The 16,387-nt window shown below is 40.4% G+C and overlaps 1 protein-coding gene across 1 annotated transcript in view; it reads right to left on the bottom strand.

Annotated features, from left to right (window-relative positions):
* The window catches only part of plekha8 (pleckstrin homology domain containing, family A (phosphoinositide binding specific) member 8), a 29,822-nt gene extending 13,715 nt beyond the window's left edge, over positions 1-16,107 (bottom strand). Inside the window, exons 1-7 of the mRNA XM_007907010.2 lie at positions 16,006-16,107; positions 13,162-13,278; positions 6,287-6,442; positions 4,664-4,800; positions 1,542-1,694; positions 561-601; positions 45-187 (exon numbers count right to left, since the gene is read on the bottom strand). Coding sequence (XP_007905201.1) covers positions 45-187; positions 561-601; positions 1,542-1,694; positions 4,664-4,800; positions 6,287-6,442; positions 13,162-13,278; positions 16,006-16,045 — 787 coding nt within the window. The 5' untranslated portion in view covers positions 16,046-16,107. The remainder of the gene's footprint in view (positions 1-44; positions 188-560; positions 602-1,541; positions 1,695-4,663; positions 4,801-6,286; positions 6,443-13,161; positions 13,279-16,005) is intronic.
* Between the last annotated feature and the right edge of the window lie 280 nt (positions 16,108-16,387).

A 16,387-nucleotide genomic window follows, 5' to 3' on the forward strand; every position in this document is an offset into this window, starting at 1 on the left:
CCAGAGTGACTCTGCAGCAACTTTGCTGTCTTAAATAGACTCACCCTCTGTACCATTTTCTACACTCTCCCGTCTTGAAATTACTTCATGTTGATCATGGTTTTCACTCAGTTCCCGTTTCCAAGTATTAACGTTGGCTTCTTCTATTGCTGACCCATTTTGACAATTGTTGTTTAGCTCTTTCCTCCTAAAACAAACAGTAAGATTATTGCCTTAAATAAAAGCTGATGGTGATGAGGAAGGTGGGAGGGAAGATAGGGAAAAGGGAGTGATTTAAGTATATAGTTCTTCCCTTCATCAAAGTTACATAAATAAAGGATCACGTTTCAATGAAAGAAACTTTTAACAATCCATTTGTGGTTTGGGAGGAACACACATGTTGAATGATGATGTCACAAGTTATTTACTAATATTTGTACAGTACGGTGGGTTTAGAAAGCTGCTAAGAGATTTTTCCAATACGACTCTTTAAAATATTTTCTTTCATTTATGCCCCAACCCTCACACAGATATGTTATTAACTACAACTCCCCACGCCTGAAAATCATTACCACTATTACCTTTCCACAGCACTGCAATTGGGCAGAGGAGGATGCTTAACCTACAAAAGAAAACAGTCGAGAACAAAGTACAATGAATTCAAGGGTTTGAATAAATTGTCAAACACCAAAAAAGACTTCACATTGTGTGAGCTTTGCAGAAAGAACAGGTATATTCATATATGTACTTATATGTTGGAATGAATGAAGCAACTTTACAATAATTATCATTAAACTAGCAACTGTTTTTCTTGTAAACAAACACAACAGCCATTTTGTGCGCGACAAGGTTCCCCAAACAGCTGGAAGGTGAGTTACCTGGAAGACTGCTACCCACTGCTAATTTATTTACTACAATGTGGTAATTACTCACTTCTCCACAAACCGTCTGCCTCAATGTGGCCTCTCAAGAGCATTTGCTCCTGAAAGATTTAATACCTAAATGATCCACATCAGCTTTTCTCCTGCGTAAGAATGACAATAGCAGCTTCAAACTGTGCCTTGGACTTGTCCCATTAAAAAGGAGGGTCACAATACACAAAATCCCGACACTAGGACCTGTCCAGTCAGTTTAGATCCAGTCCTAAACTTTTTTTAAAAAAATAAAGTTTGGTATTTTTTAAGGCAGAACATTTAATCAGATAAAACAAAATTTAAATGCAAATCAGGTACCCCTTTTTATGCAGTGGTTGATCAATTTGAAATACAGAGATACTAATATCGAGATACCAACAAAGACATCAAATCTGTTGCTGGATGCTGAATTTGCCCCACTGCTCATCATTTTCAATAAGTAGGCTAAGAGCAGACACCTACCTGACAGTAGAATACCATGTTTCAATACTCAACTCAGAAACATTGAAGAGAGAGTTTTCATCGAGTATCTTATATTAAGTTGCAATTGCTTATTTTATATAAATATGATATTCTTTGAAAAAAATGCTCAAATAGCCACAAATCATCAGAGGTTACAAATTAACTTAAGACAGGCAGAAAACCTACCCGGTTTGGTTTCATGATAGCCATGTGCAGGGAGTCTAGGTGTGTGGGATACAACAGTTCAGGTCCAAAGGTAGTGTTTGAAATTTGCATGCACTCTTCCAATGTTTTCATGAAGGAGTTGCAAGTTGTTCTTAGAAGAGCTCCCATATCAATCTTCTCGCAGCACATACAATTACAGGGTACAAGGAAACATGGTCATCAGATTAAAATTTTACTGCAGTCAAAAGTCAGTTAGTGATAGGGGAAGTGTCACAATTGGCTTAGCCTGGCAAATTTGTTAACCAAACCCCAAGCCGATGCAATCAAACCACATAACCAGTCAGGAAAACACCTGCTATACCATGGAGATAAACCAGTAATAGATCAGCTATGGGTTATGCTAACAGCTTTGTGATGGATGAAGGAGAAAGAAATGTGGTGTGCACTGCCTCTGTATTCTCAGGCCAGGGTTTGGGAGGGAAAAAGAAACTTAACCTACTATATCCTCACCTACAAGGCCATTCACGGCCTTGCTTCCTCCTACCTCTCTGACCTACTATCCCCCTACCTTCCTGCCCGTACCCTCCGTTCCTCTGGCTCCGGTCTGCTCCACATCCTCCGCCCCAACCGCCCTACCATCGGTGGCCGCGCTTTCAGCCTCTCAGCCCCCAGGCTCTGGAACTCTAACCCCCAGTGCCTTCGGGGCCTCCTCCCTTTCCTCCTTCAAGGCCGGTCTCAAGACCTTTCTCTTCAACCGTGCCTTCAGCTCCCCTCTCGACTCTCTACCACCTCCTCGCTCCCTCCCTTCCCTCCCCTCACGCTAACCATTTCCCCCGTTCGGGTCCCGATCCAACTGTCCAGTGCCTTGGGACGTCCTCTCGACGTGAAAGGCGCTCCATAAATGGAATCTTGTTGTTGTTGTTGCTCTGTGAGCCAGGGGGAACTCGATGGCTGAATGGCCTAACACTCGCTGTAGATTTCTATGTTTCTATCTCCTTAACAATGACAACACATTTCATTTGTATAGCACCTTTCACATCAGGAGGACATCCCAAGGCGCTGGCCACAAATACAGAAAATATATTGAGCGTGTGTGTAGCGGGGGGGACAAAAAGAACAGAAGGCGGCAATTTGCAAACTAATTTGTTTGCAATATTGATTTATACTATTTGTGTGTGTTAATAGTTTTGGTGTATAAAGTTCACTTATATCCATAAGGGAATGGAAAAGAATCAAGTGCAGCCTGGTGGGTGAGGTAAGGTAGACATGTATAGCAATACTCCTTTCTAACTCTACAAAACTCTTTGATTTACGAAAATAATGAACCAACTCTTTGATTTTAGAAAATAATGAACCAAAAGCAGGTTCAAAGTCATGTAGATGACATGACCTGGCAGACGCTGAGGCCTATTACTGTGCCTAATGTTACTAGCAGATGTTAAGCTCCAGGAAACAAGCCACAGTACAAATACCAGCACTCCTGGCTATTAATAAAAGTAACAATATGTACAAAGCACATGTTGATGCAATTTGATAAAGCTGCTTGATTAAAAAAACATTAAATAAAAAACACCTTTCAATCTGCTCCAAATGCTTTGAATACATGCGAGGAGCAGTCTACCTTTAAACCCTGTAGTATACCCTTCATTCAAATGTTAAAATAATTTTAAGAAAACAGCTCTACCTGCATCCCAAAATATGCCTGCCATGCAAGCAATGTTTTCTACATCTTAAGAAAAAGTAATTTGCAGGTCTATGAGGAACAGACACAAATGGGATTGAATTGATTTCTCTTTCAAAGAGCCAACACAGACATGATGAGTCAAATGATCTTCTCTGTGCTGTAAATTGCCATTGTACCAAAGGGTACCAGGCAGCCTCTGTATGGCACAGATAGTTGTGAAACTTTGGCAAGGAACCGTGTTCTCAGTGGCCACCTGACAGCTATCCAGGAGTGATGCCTCTAGATCCTTTGGATGGCAATATCTTGGCAAATGCTTAGATTTTCCAAAATTCTTTTGGGAATTTTGGGAACTCAGGTCGTCAGGAATGGTGATTGAGAAAGAAAACAGTCCCAGCCTCCATAGACAAGTGTTGTAACAGGCACAGAAATACACAAGCTCTCACACCATATATGGTCTAAAAGGACAGGGCACAATGAGACATTTTGTAAAAGGAAACAGTAAACAAACTCCAAAGCTCCCAGTTGATGTTTTCTCTAGTCCCTTTTTAACAAACCTATGGGAAAGTCCTCTTCGTATTTTAACCCTTTCCCAGCTCCACACAAAATACCATTAGATCTCATTTGTTGTGGCCAGAGACCCATTGTAATTAAATACCTGTGTTGATTATGGGGTAACACTGGACAAAGGTCCGGCACTTTGCCCTATGGATCAGAAGGCTGGTCACCCTAGCCAGTAACTTTGAGTGTGGTTGGAGGCAGATCACAAACCTCATCGGTTAATCACATAGAGTGTGTGACAGAAGCAAACAGCTTTAAATGAAATGTCATTCGTAAATTTTAAAGGTCACATTATAGTATATTACTCACTACTGACTTGCCTATTGTATTATTCATATAGAAAAATAAATACTTTCACTGCGAGCCAGAGCACCACCCAACTGTATTTGATCATTAAGTTCCATTTCAACAATTTGGGGTCTATTTCGCAACAATGTGCAAATGAATTAAAATAAAAGGGCACTAATTATGGAATTCATCAATAAATAGGTTTGATTATAAAGTTAACAAACAATTCCTGTCATTGGTTTATATTTCCACAGTTATGGGCACCTGCAACTCTCAATGTACTTGTTTACAAATGACACATAATTCACAAGGTTCACACATGGCACATAACGGAACCCATTATTTACACAAATCCAATGAATGTTGCATAACATGTGCCCGATAAAAGCCAATAACAATAATTCTTGTGTTTGATGCAACACCTTATGACATCAAAATATCTTAAAGCATTTTGCAGTAATTACTGTTAAGTGTAATAACTGTGTACAAATAGGGGAAATAGAAACAATAAAATGTCTTTACTGTCCGTTCTACAGAATTTACATTCTACACATCTAGAGATGGTACGAGAACTTCTGATGATGGATATGCACAATGCAATAGTAATAAGCACCTCTGAACTGGTTGTATCTTTAGACTGATCCAGTTGTGTATTTTCTTTTAAGGTGTTCACTTGCTGGAGGAGAAGATCACAATATAATCTCAGTTCGGATATCTTCTTTTTCAAGCATTCTGTATTTTCACCTATTTCTTTAAAACAAAGAAAAACATAATTTAATTAAAAGCAGAGGGGATAGAATAACATGTAGAAATGAAATGTTCCACGCCATGGGACTAGCCAATGTCAATAGCAAGGCAATTCTGCTGTGTAGATTGCAGGCTCAACTCCAAATATGCCAAGTGCTTTACAGGAAACTCTACCCATGGTACAAAGAAAGACTCAATTTCTCAAAGGTTACCAGAGGATGACAAACCACCATCATCCATGAGGATGGGCAACTCATTCTAATCTCTGTTAATGCCATTCTTGAGCTTACAGTGCATAATTATCCAGAACTTACTTCCCCTGCACAAGACTGCTGTGCCCTCCCTCATGGTGAGGACACTGGAACCCTGTAGCTCAGTGGATAGACAGAGCACTCACCTCGCATGCAAGAGGACCCGGTTTAGGGTGGGCGAGACGGGGGATGTGAAACAGGCCAGAGCCTGCTGAGCGGAGGGAGCGAGCAGGATGGTAGGGGGTTAGGAGGTCCCAAAGGTAGGGGGGAGCAAGGCCATGGAGGGCTTTGAAGGTGAGAACCAGGATCTTGAACTGTATCCTCTGTGGAAAGCCAGTGGAAATGGGCGAGGATGGGGGTGATGGGGTCGTGGAGAGAGGACACGGGCTGCAGAGTTCTGGATGATCTGCAGGCTGTGGAGGGAGTAGTTGGGGAGGCCGACAAGCAGGGAGTCTGCGTAATCAAGCCTGGATGTTATGAATGAGTGTATGAGGGTCTCGGCGGCCTGCGGTTCGAGTCAGTGGCGGAGCTGGGAGATGTTGCGGAGGTGGGGGATGGCAGAGCAGATCATGGCATGGATGTGAGTTGGAAAGGATAGTTGAGGGTCAAACAAGACTGGCTTAGTAAGGTGGAGTATGCCAGAAGTCAATGGATATTATTATTATTAAGTCTCAATGACATGATAAGACACCATATGAGATACAAGGATTATCATTACTGTTCTCTGATTGCACCTCTCCAATACAACCTCATTGTCACTGTTAGAGCATGAGTTATGACTGAGCAATGATTAAAAAGCTGCGGCTCTTCAGTCTTGAAAAGAGACATCTCATAAGGGACCTCATATGAGGTATATAAGAGTCAAAATGAGATTGAGAAAGTAAACCCAGAATAATACTTCCACATAAACCAAGGCAGCAGAACAAGAAGGCACTGGTTTACTTTTGCACAGGGCAATTTCAGGACAGACCATAGGAAGCATTACTTTATATATGCCGATTGGAATTTTTATTAGGAATGGGGATCAATACCAGGAGGCTGGACTCTTAAGAAACAGTCTGATACTGCAGTAGGGTGGGAATTCTGAAAGGATGAGATCAAAAGTTGCTGAAGGGCCTACTTCATCCGACCCTCTCTTACGATCATAGCCTTCTACTGTAAAATATCTTATATTGTAATGTTACGTGTCAAAAAGAAAATGCTATGGCTGTTCTGACGATGGATTAAGAAAAAACTACCTTTCTCTCTCTTTGTCCTACTATCCATTAGACAAGCCTTGGATGACCCCAAGGCAACAATCCATTTTTGTCTCTCAGCAGCATTAATCGCCTTCAGGTAGAAATGTTGCTCTCCTGGGATGATCAGCTCCATTCTTGTGCTGTCACCGGTGTGTACTGTAAGGCAAAGAAATCAGTTATATCACAGGAAGATGCCATGATGAAGGGGATTCACAAGGACCTTTTAGCTACATAAGTAGAAACTCCAATCAAACAGACAACAATAAATTGAACATTGAAAATGGGGTTCAAAGCACGTGAGTCACAAAGAGGTCGATTACTGGTGAATCCTGGAGGTCTCACACCCGATCCTCTGGAACTTCGATATAATGCCAACGGAGATTAGCACCAAGTGGAATTGCAGAAGGTCGACCGTGATACGTCTAGGGATTCACTAGTTACAAGTTCTTTTATAACATCGCAATTTAGTCCCTAATGTGTGACAGATGCAACAGATTCTCAATATCACATTCGTCACTGTACCATACAAGCTGTGCACGAACAGATACAAAGCAAAGACATTATTGGGAGTAAACTTAAATTTAAACAAAATTGGACAAGCCAAAAACTGAGCAAATCAACATTGAAAAAAATTATTTTCAGGCATATTTTCAAAACAAACTTGCACTCCAATAGCACTTTGCAAGTAGGATGAATGTCATAAAGCTCTTTATAGATGCAATAAAATACTCCATGCAGAGAAGAGTGAAATTTTTAGAGGTTGACGAAAAGCACGTTCGAAGACATTTGCTTTTAAAAGCGTTTTGAAAGTAGGGAAGGGGCAAGGCAAAGAGATTTTGGAAGAGAATTCTAAAGGACAGGGGCATATTGGTTACAGGCTACGTAGTTATGTAGCTTTACTAGAGCTACGTAATAGATAGGATCAAGCTCAAGATCAACATGATTAAATCCTGCCAAATATAATGTTGAAGCACAAATTTATAATCCAGTCATTTGAGAGAATATTTTCAGCCTTCTCATCTCATCGCATCTGATCAAATTGCAAGAAAGATTTGTGGTTAAGCAAATCTTTCAATTTGATTATTTTTAATATTGTCAAAACAACAAGCGCTGGGAGTGGGGACAGGGAAAGTGAGGTCTTCCCGGGACTTAACAACCTTCAAGGAAACACTCCTAGTAATGCTGAGCTGCAAGGCAGACTTGGAGGTGCATAAATACTACTATTACTACAACTATTAATAAAATAAATAAATACCCCAATGCCTAGAGTGGTCCGAGGTGGACAGGTGCTGTGCTGTTATATATTTTAATTAAATGCTGACATTACTGGAGATGTGATGAAAAACATTCAATCATCCATATTGCATTCCTAAAGCGTAAGTACCACCAAGGAGTTTAGCCTGTTTGATCGCACCCCATGGATTTACATTTAGATCTCCAGAATATACAACTCCTGTCTTTTTCCATTCCATATCAACAGATAGGAATCACTTTGGTGATTTGTACCACCAAAGTGATTCCTATCTGGGATATGGAATGAACAAAGCTTAAACCAAAACACTCCAGAGGTCACTGTAGCAAAACTACTCTAATTTAGTTTAATTCCTTAGATGAACTGGTAAAGCAGCCAAGCTGATAAATAGATGTTAGATTTGAACCCAAAAGTGGGACAGACTTTCTACTTTCATGAAATAACAATACATCAAAAGCCTCCTGACTCAGTTGGTAGCACTTTTACATTGGAGTTAAATGTTTGTGAGTTCAAGCCCAACATCAGATCTTGGAACTCATATTGTTTAGGCTGATACTCCAATGCAGCGCTGGGGGCATGAGGTATTGTTGGAGATGCCGTCCTTCAGGTGGACATTAAAATTCTCCCAATGTTCTGGCCAACAACCATCTAAATAAAATTGGTCATTTCAACAACAACAACAAAATTACATTTATAGAGCGCTTTTCACGTCGGGAGGACGTCCCAAAGCGCATTCATTCCATGGCTGCTTGTGGGACATTACTGTGTACAAATTGGCCTGCCAGGTTTCATCAACAAAATATAGTCACCCACTTAATATATCCTGCAAAGTGCTTTGAGATGAATTGATGACATGATAATGTGCTATATCAAATACAAAGCCTATTATCAAAAAACTATTTTCAAAGATCAAGAGTATAAACTTTCTTACACTCCAATACAGGGTGACTGACTCTGAATATAGAGAATTACTGAATTAAAATCTCATAGTTTTTATATGACTGTATTCTTTAACATTTTCCTGGCTATCAAAGTGGTGCAATGTGGTTGGAGTTATTAATTTTTGAAGCTACGCGAGTTTGCTGAAATTTTGAAGGAACATGACGAAGCTTTCCAAACTTGAGTTCTACGGACTATTTACAGATCGACTACATAAAGCACCAAGAAATCTCCTACTTATAATTATCGATGGAAAGTCCTAATAAAACATGCCAACTATTTTAGCAGAGAACCTGTTACCTTTACATCAGGATCTCCAACACACTGTAAATAAAACTGACTAGTCTGAAGTCTTTGTAGCACAACTCATTTTAAACAGGGAAAGTCTTTACCACAGTAAACAAAAATTGCTAAAACAATGGAACACAATAACACAATTGTGTCAAAAGAAAACTTGTCAAAAAACAAAAGCTTCAATGCGTTGTTTGCTCATGACATCGCTTCTATTAAATGAGGGACAGTTCTTCATTTGTCTTTCCTCTGTAACACATCAAGCTAAACAATAGTGGGGAGGCTGGTACAAAAAGGCTGCTGACACTGGATGGAGTACAGAAGTGGAATGACTTATATTTAGTTTGGTGACCATAGAAATTACAGGTTCTACTGATGCAAACTACTATATTGAGCTGCATGTTCTAATCCCAATTCCCTGCTCTTTCGCCATACCCTTCTTTATTGTTCTTCTTCAAATGCTTATCAATTCCCTTTGAAATGTCGTTATGGTCTTAGATTCAATATCCACTTTTGGCAAAGCATTCACTATTCTAATAACTCTAGTATAAAAGATATTCTTCTAACTTCACCCATGATAAAGCTATCAAAGTGCTGCATTAATGTTATATTTATGACAGATAATGGAAGCCAAAATGAACACAATGCAATTCCTATTTAACATTCCAAGAAACATTAATCAAAAGAGATTACTTAAATAAACCCTAGTTTTCCGAAGGTTTCCAACAGTGGGAGGCAAAATCCAGTGATGAAGACATTGCTTCATGGCATGGTATGGAAAACATTAGGAAAGATGGGGCAATCGGGCTAACTTCAGCAGCAATTGGTTATCTCCACCTGCTGGCAAATTTGCCTTGCAATAACAGTGTGGCTTTGTCATCAGGATATCAGAAGACTGAATGGACAGAGCTGCTTTTGAAAGCTATTTTACATTTCACAGTATAGATTAAAATATAGACAATACCTTCTTTCACAAATCACACAAATCATGATCAGGAGCCTTAAATGGTCTTCAAGACCATTGTCATAAAATATAAGATTTGTAAAGAATTTTAGAAAATATTTAAGGAATGAGACATCTCTGTTTTGCGTGTGCACAATTCGCCTGCAAAATACACAGCCTATTCATTTTGCAGTATATTCTTTGCAATGAATCACGTGAAGAAAAATTACAGCCACAAATCTGCATCACATCTAAGCCCTGGAGAACCAACATTTGATATAGTGCCTATAATAATAATAATCCTTGCATTTGATATAGCGCTATTCACGTCTTCTAGACGTCTCAAAGCGCTTCACAGTATAGACTGGAAAGTGAATTGACTGTATATTTGTGGGCGAAATGCGGCAGCCACACAGTAGTGTCCCACAAACAGTCGTGGATTGAAGTGACCAACTTACTATTGTTTTTTCTTGAGGGATTATTATCAGGCATTTGGAGTAAAGAAACTTGCCCAGGTTTTCGCCCTGCCGGGATCGAACCCAGGTCCTTCACTTGCAAGGCGAGTGCTCTAACCACTGAGCTACAGGACTCCACAATACCAAAGCGTCTGAAAGAACTTCACAGGCAAATGTTATCAAGTGATTGTGCGTTTGTAAGCAAACACAGCAGCCAATTTGCACACAGGATCCCACAAACAGCCATGAAGCCAATAACCAATTTATCTCAGGAAAGTCCCTTTTCTCTTCGAATAGTGCCATGGGATCTCTACCATTCATTTGAATGGACAGACAGGGCCTCGATTTAATAACTCATCTGGAGGATGGCATTTCTAACAATAATACTGCATTAGAGGGTCAGCTAAGACTGTGTACTCACAGTCCTGGTGTAGACTGAAGTTACTAAATGTGAACATTTATAGATTGAAATGCATCCTAAGATATTGAATACTTGCATTAGATTTTCTATTGAGTAGTTACTTCCTAACAAATTAACTCAGAAAGTCCCTCTACTGCACAAAACAACTCCACATTTCAACACAGGTTGAGTTTCATCATAGAGTTATGATTGTCAAGGAAACCAAAAAGTATTAAGTTTACCCAATTCTTAGATGACAGGCCCAATTAACTTAATCTTGCACTTGTTTTAATTTCTGAATGCAATGATTCACTTCCAAGAAACATTCACTACACATTTTGTACATTTCCAACAGTAAGCAAACCTTTTCTTTACATAGTCATGATGACCCCCCCCCCCACCAAGGTCCGGTAGTGTTTTGCAGGTCGCTTTGCGAGTACCTATTTCAAGGCAATATTTTTATATTATGCCCCTTCCAGCTCATTGCAGTTATGCAATAAGATTTATTACAAAGATGGCATCAAGCAAGGTTTGGAAAAAAACATTAGTGTTACTTCATGGTGTATTATATTTCATCAGTCCAATTTAAACACTCAGCTTGTCAGGAATAAAAAAAACTTATTGCCTTCAGTCTGTCAGTAATAATAAATTCTAGTCTTTTGGAAAAACAACTCTCCTCAAACTATGCACATCTGTTACACTTGCATAGTTTACAAAAGAGTGTCTTTGGAAGTTAACCACCACTTGAAAAGCCCTGGACAGAGTGACACCTGAATTCAGCCCCACAAAATCTATCAAGTATTGTTGTACCAACATAAATATAAGCTTTGTAATAATTCTTTTAGTCCTTACTCGTCTACTGTAGTTTGTTATTTTGTCATGTAATGATGATGGATTTTCCTTCCACATCCATTAAAGAAACATCCATTTTAATTTTATCTTTTTCTCCAGCTCATATTCCTACTTAATGCTCCCTGTCAGACCTGTCATTTAGAAGACCTGGCTCTCTACATGTTATTTTTGGTCTTACTTTGTTTTATTACAATAAAATGTTTAAGTTACTAATCAAATCTAGTTAACTACAACATACAGTATTAATCAGTATAACATCAGCCCACTTAAATTCTATTTAGATGCAATTATTTATTTACTCGGAAAATGGTCCATACGGTACCGTATTTCACTTTTGCCATGTTGTTTTCATTTACTGAATAACTACTATGATATACTTGTTCTTACTTTGTGGTTATCAACAGGATATTATCATCATAGGAAGTTTCTTTAATTAGGCCTTTATTCAAGGAAACAAGGTTACAATGTCACCAGTATTTAAACCGCTGCCTGGTTTTATATCAACAAGAACATTATATTGCACTAAATAAATACAAAACTTAAATCTATGTTTATTTGATCAATTATGTGATCAAACCAAGGTCCAGTCTACCTGTTCAGGTGCATATTCAAGATCCCAATGCACTATTCAAAAAAAGAAGGGAGTTTCTCCCAGTGTCCTGGCCAATAATCACCCAAATAAAAAGAACTGGTCATTCCCTCCATGTCTGTTTGTGAGCTGTTGCTGTGGACAAATTGGCTGCCGCGTTCGACCACAAAAAACCACAGTCGCTCCACTTTACAATATATGTTGTGAAACCCTTTGGAAGTCCTCTTATGTGAAAGGTGCTATATCAAATGTAACGATTATTATAATAATTTCTCAATTGATAGGTATACTGCATTTAGATCTTAACTGTAACAAATATTGGATCAGTTCATCCACAAAATAAACAGTCACAAAACGTTATAGTAAATCATTGGTAGGGCTTTGAGCTATGGAGTCCTATAACTTAGTGGTTAGAGCACTCGCCTCGCAAGCGAGAGGACCTGTGTTTGTTTCCTTATTCCACAGGCTCCATTTCATTTTAAAGCAAAAGTATGAAAGATACATCAACTTCTCAAAGCTTGCAATCATGTATAACTAAAAATGGAAACAACTCCACAACAATGTCTTCATGCATTTAAAAGTATACCACAGCTCATTCAAACAAAAACCTTTCCCTGACTAAGCTATTGTTTCTCTATTCTATTACAATCCATTTACTCCTTTGTTTGTTCAATAATTTCAAGATTTAATAAAGGTGCAGAACATTTTTCATAACAATCACAATATTCTGTAAAAAATATATTCTGCTACAGAACCTGATAATAATAATCCTTGCATTTATTGTGGCGCCTTATCACATCGTCGAGACATCTCAAAGCGCTTCACAAAATATACTGTAAGTGCCCTACAAACAGCCGTGGACTCATTTTATTACAAAAGGTGCCATGCGTTTAACATCCACCTGAACTGGCAGACAGGACCTCGATTTCACATCTCTTCTTAAGGATGTCACCTCAGACAATCCCACATTGCATTGGAGTGTCATCTTAGACCATGTGATTCCAAGTCCTTGAAAGAACTGCCTCCTGACTCAGAGGTGAAAATGCTCAGACTGAGTCAGGCTGATAGGAGTGAAGCACTCCACTGTTGCTGTTCCAGGCTCATAAAACATTCCAAACCAAGTTAGTATTAGGTTAGCAGCATTTATACTTCACCTTGTATTTCACATACTGCCATCTTAATGCTGCCTTTGCAGCCCTTCCATGTATCCTCCTCGGTGTCATAATAGGACAGAATTTCACCATTGAGAACAAACCAACGTGGCTGCCATCCTGTGCACATAAAATAACAATTTCACATTAAGACACAGAGAGTAACATAACTATAAAGTATCATAAGTATTCGCTCACTGAAAAGGTATTTCCATAGATTCATTCTCAATTTACTCCCCTTCAATCACAGGCCCTACCCTCTGGTTTTACACTTCTGGACTGGTTGAAACTGACTGTCATGATCTATATTGTTTAGCCCCTTTAGAATCTTAAAGACAGCAATCAAATGGCCTCTCAATCTTCTCTTTTCCAGTGTGAACAAGTCCAATTTACTTAATCTCTCCTCATAGTCCAGTCCCTTCATTCCCTCAATCATTCTGGTGGCCCTTCTCTGTATCCTCTCGATTTCTCCCATATGCTTTTGTACTGCGGCATCCTTTCTTGCATTTTATCCTTTTTTTTTGATATAGCGCCTTATCACATCTTCGATTCGTCTGGACAGTCCAGGGTTTGCACCAGAGCTTGGGCTAGGACTGAGGAGGCCGAGGGGAAGACAAATGGCTAAAAGTGAGGACAAACAAGAAGGTCATGAAGCAGACCTTGAAGAAGGGTTATGGGAAGGGGAGAATTGAAAGGACTCCGGGATGGAGTTCCAGAGAGAGGGAGCAGAAAGGCTAAAATCCCAACAGCCAATGGTGGAGTGGATGGGCAGAGGACATGAACAGTGCCCGTTGAACGGAGGGAGTAGCTGAGTTGATAAGGTTTGAGGAGGTCTGAGGCAAGATGGGGCAGGACTATGGATAGAACGAGGATGTTGAATTCAATCCGCTGAAGGATGGGGAGTCAGTGGAGCAGGGAAAGGATAGCGACAATAAGGTTGAGGAGTCTAATGCAGAACAGGACACGGGTTGCAGAGTTCTGGATAATCTGCACGGAGGTGAGTCCATAAAGCAAGAGAATTGGCATAATCTAATGTGATATATTAGGATTCTCAGTGGTTTGAGGGGAGAGATAGTGGCGTAGGCAGGCAATGTTACAGAGATGAGGGAAAAGCTGAGCAGGTCAGAGCATGAATTACTTGTCAATGTTTAATTGAAGAAAGTTAGCTCTCATCCAGGACTTGATGTCTGACAGGCAATTGGTCAGAACAGCAGAGGTCCTGGAATCAAGGGTGGAGGCAAAGAGATAGAGTTGGATATTATCCGCATATATGTGCAAAATTAATCCCATGTCTGCAGATGACATTGCCGAGTGGGAACACGTAACAGCCTTTGATTAAAAAACAATGCAATGACTGTACCCCATTTATTTTTTATCTTGTGGACCTAAAGACTTGCTATAAAATTAACCATTGCACTCAACAGGAATTACCTGCAAAACTACAATCGATATTTTGACATGAATAAGTGTTATAAAAATGCCAGATAAGTTCTGTCTTTCTAACTGTAGCAGTGATGGAAGTTGCAGCCTGGTTTTACTGTTGGATTGAACTATCGGTCTGGAGTCACGATACACCAGGGAGGATGCCAGATAATAATGGAACCATTAGAAACAAAGAAATAATCAGAACAGAATACATTACATCAAATTTATTTAAAATTCTGCATATTTCAGTGGGAAACAACCATACATTTCAAATGTATTAAAACGCATATATTTAATACATTTCAAATGGATTCAAAAGCAAATCTGACCTTTTGGTTACATCAATAGATAGGATTTTTTTTTAAATGTCCAGAACTATGTGTGAAGAACAAACGTACAAAGTCATTCATATTGGGAGGAGTAGAGAAGAAGCCATGAGGGGCACAATACCAGTACTGGGAAAATTGCTATAAAATGATTATAATCATTATCATCAGTGGGAAAATTGTGCAGCAAGAACTTCTCACTTTTTCTCTCCTCTCCATTAAGCATTCCAGTTACTTTTTTAAATCGTTTTCAACACAGGAATCTGACATCGCAGATACTATTAGCGTAAATGACATCCCACATAGATCTGGAAAGCGACAGATAATGACATGTACCGTGAGCAGCGATGGTGTGCAGACAGACAGACAGACAGACAGCCCTCACACCACACAACACAACACACAAGGTCAAGCTCCTTAACCTACCCCCCGCCATGTATTCCTGGGTATCGTTTAACTCGGTATAATTTTAATGTCAAACGAGTGCCAACTGGAGCAGCACTGCCCTGACAACAACAACAACAACAACAACGACGGCAGCTTCACAGCCCCACATGACCCAGATACCAATACAGATAACGCTGCTGCTTCCCCTCAGGCGGATGCAGTGCATCTTAGAGGCGAAACTTTGTTGTATTTCATCCTATTTGTGACACAGTGTCTTTTTTAAAAAAAACGACACAAAAGGCCTCTTTTTTTTCCCTCCTCCCCCCCCCCCCCAAAAAAAATAAAAAAAGCAAATGAATGAATGGATTAATGTCAGTACTTCCTGCGGGAGCTTTTGCAGACGTCAACGTCGAGGGCAAACCCTCCCCTGAAGCACTAACTAAAACAGGCCTCTCAACTGCAACTCTCTCTCGGACTCACTCACTCACTCACTCACTCACGAGCACAGCTCTTGGCGTCCGTACGCCACACAATTGTTTTTTTTTCTTTTTTAAAAAAAATTGTCACTTCTTTTTTGTTCGGGGCTTTTTTTTTAATATATTAAAGAAAAGAGAAGCCAAACGGCTCACACCCGCCCGCGGCCCCAAACACACACAGTCTCACACACACACACACACACACAGTATTTTTACTCGCGAAAAGCCTTTACCGCTCAGATAATTGGTCCACTTAGAGAGCATTCCTTCCATGATAACTCCGCGGACTCCCCGCCGGCCATTGAGTCCCTGGACGCCCCCACCCCACCAGCGCCCCCCCCGCCCGCCCAGCGCCGCCCTGCACCGCCTGCACCAATCACACGGCCCTCTCCCGGCAGCCCAGGCCCGCCCTAAGGCGGGCTCAAGAGCTGACTGACAGCCAATCGCCACGGCCGCCCCGTGACTGACGGCCCGGCCCGGCCAATCGGCGCCGGCGGGGTTGCGGTCCCGCTTGACGGGCGCGCGAGCTCCCGGGAAACGTTCCATCGGCGTCCGCTCGACTTGGGCAATCAGCCGAGCAATCAGCGCGAGGGGGGCGGGGCGTGGGGGGGCGGG

Source organism: Callorhinchus milii, unplaced genomic scaffold, assembly GCF_018977255.1.
Source record: "Callorhinchus milii isolate IMCB2004 unplaced genomic scaffold, IMCB_Cmil_1.0 Scaffold2, whole genome shotgun sequence".
Taxonomy (NCBI): Eukaryota; Metazoa; Chordata; class Chondrichthyes; order Chimaeriformes; family Callorhinchidae; genus Callorhinchus; species Callorhinchus milii.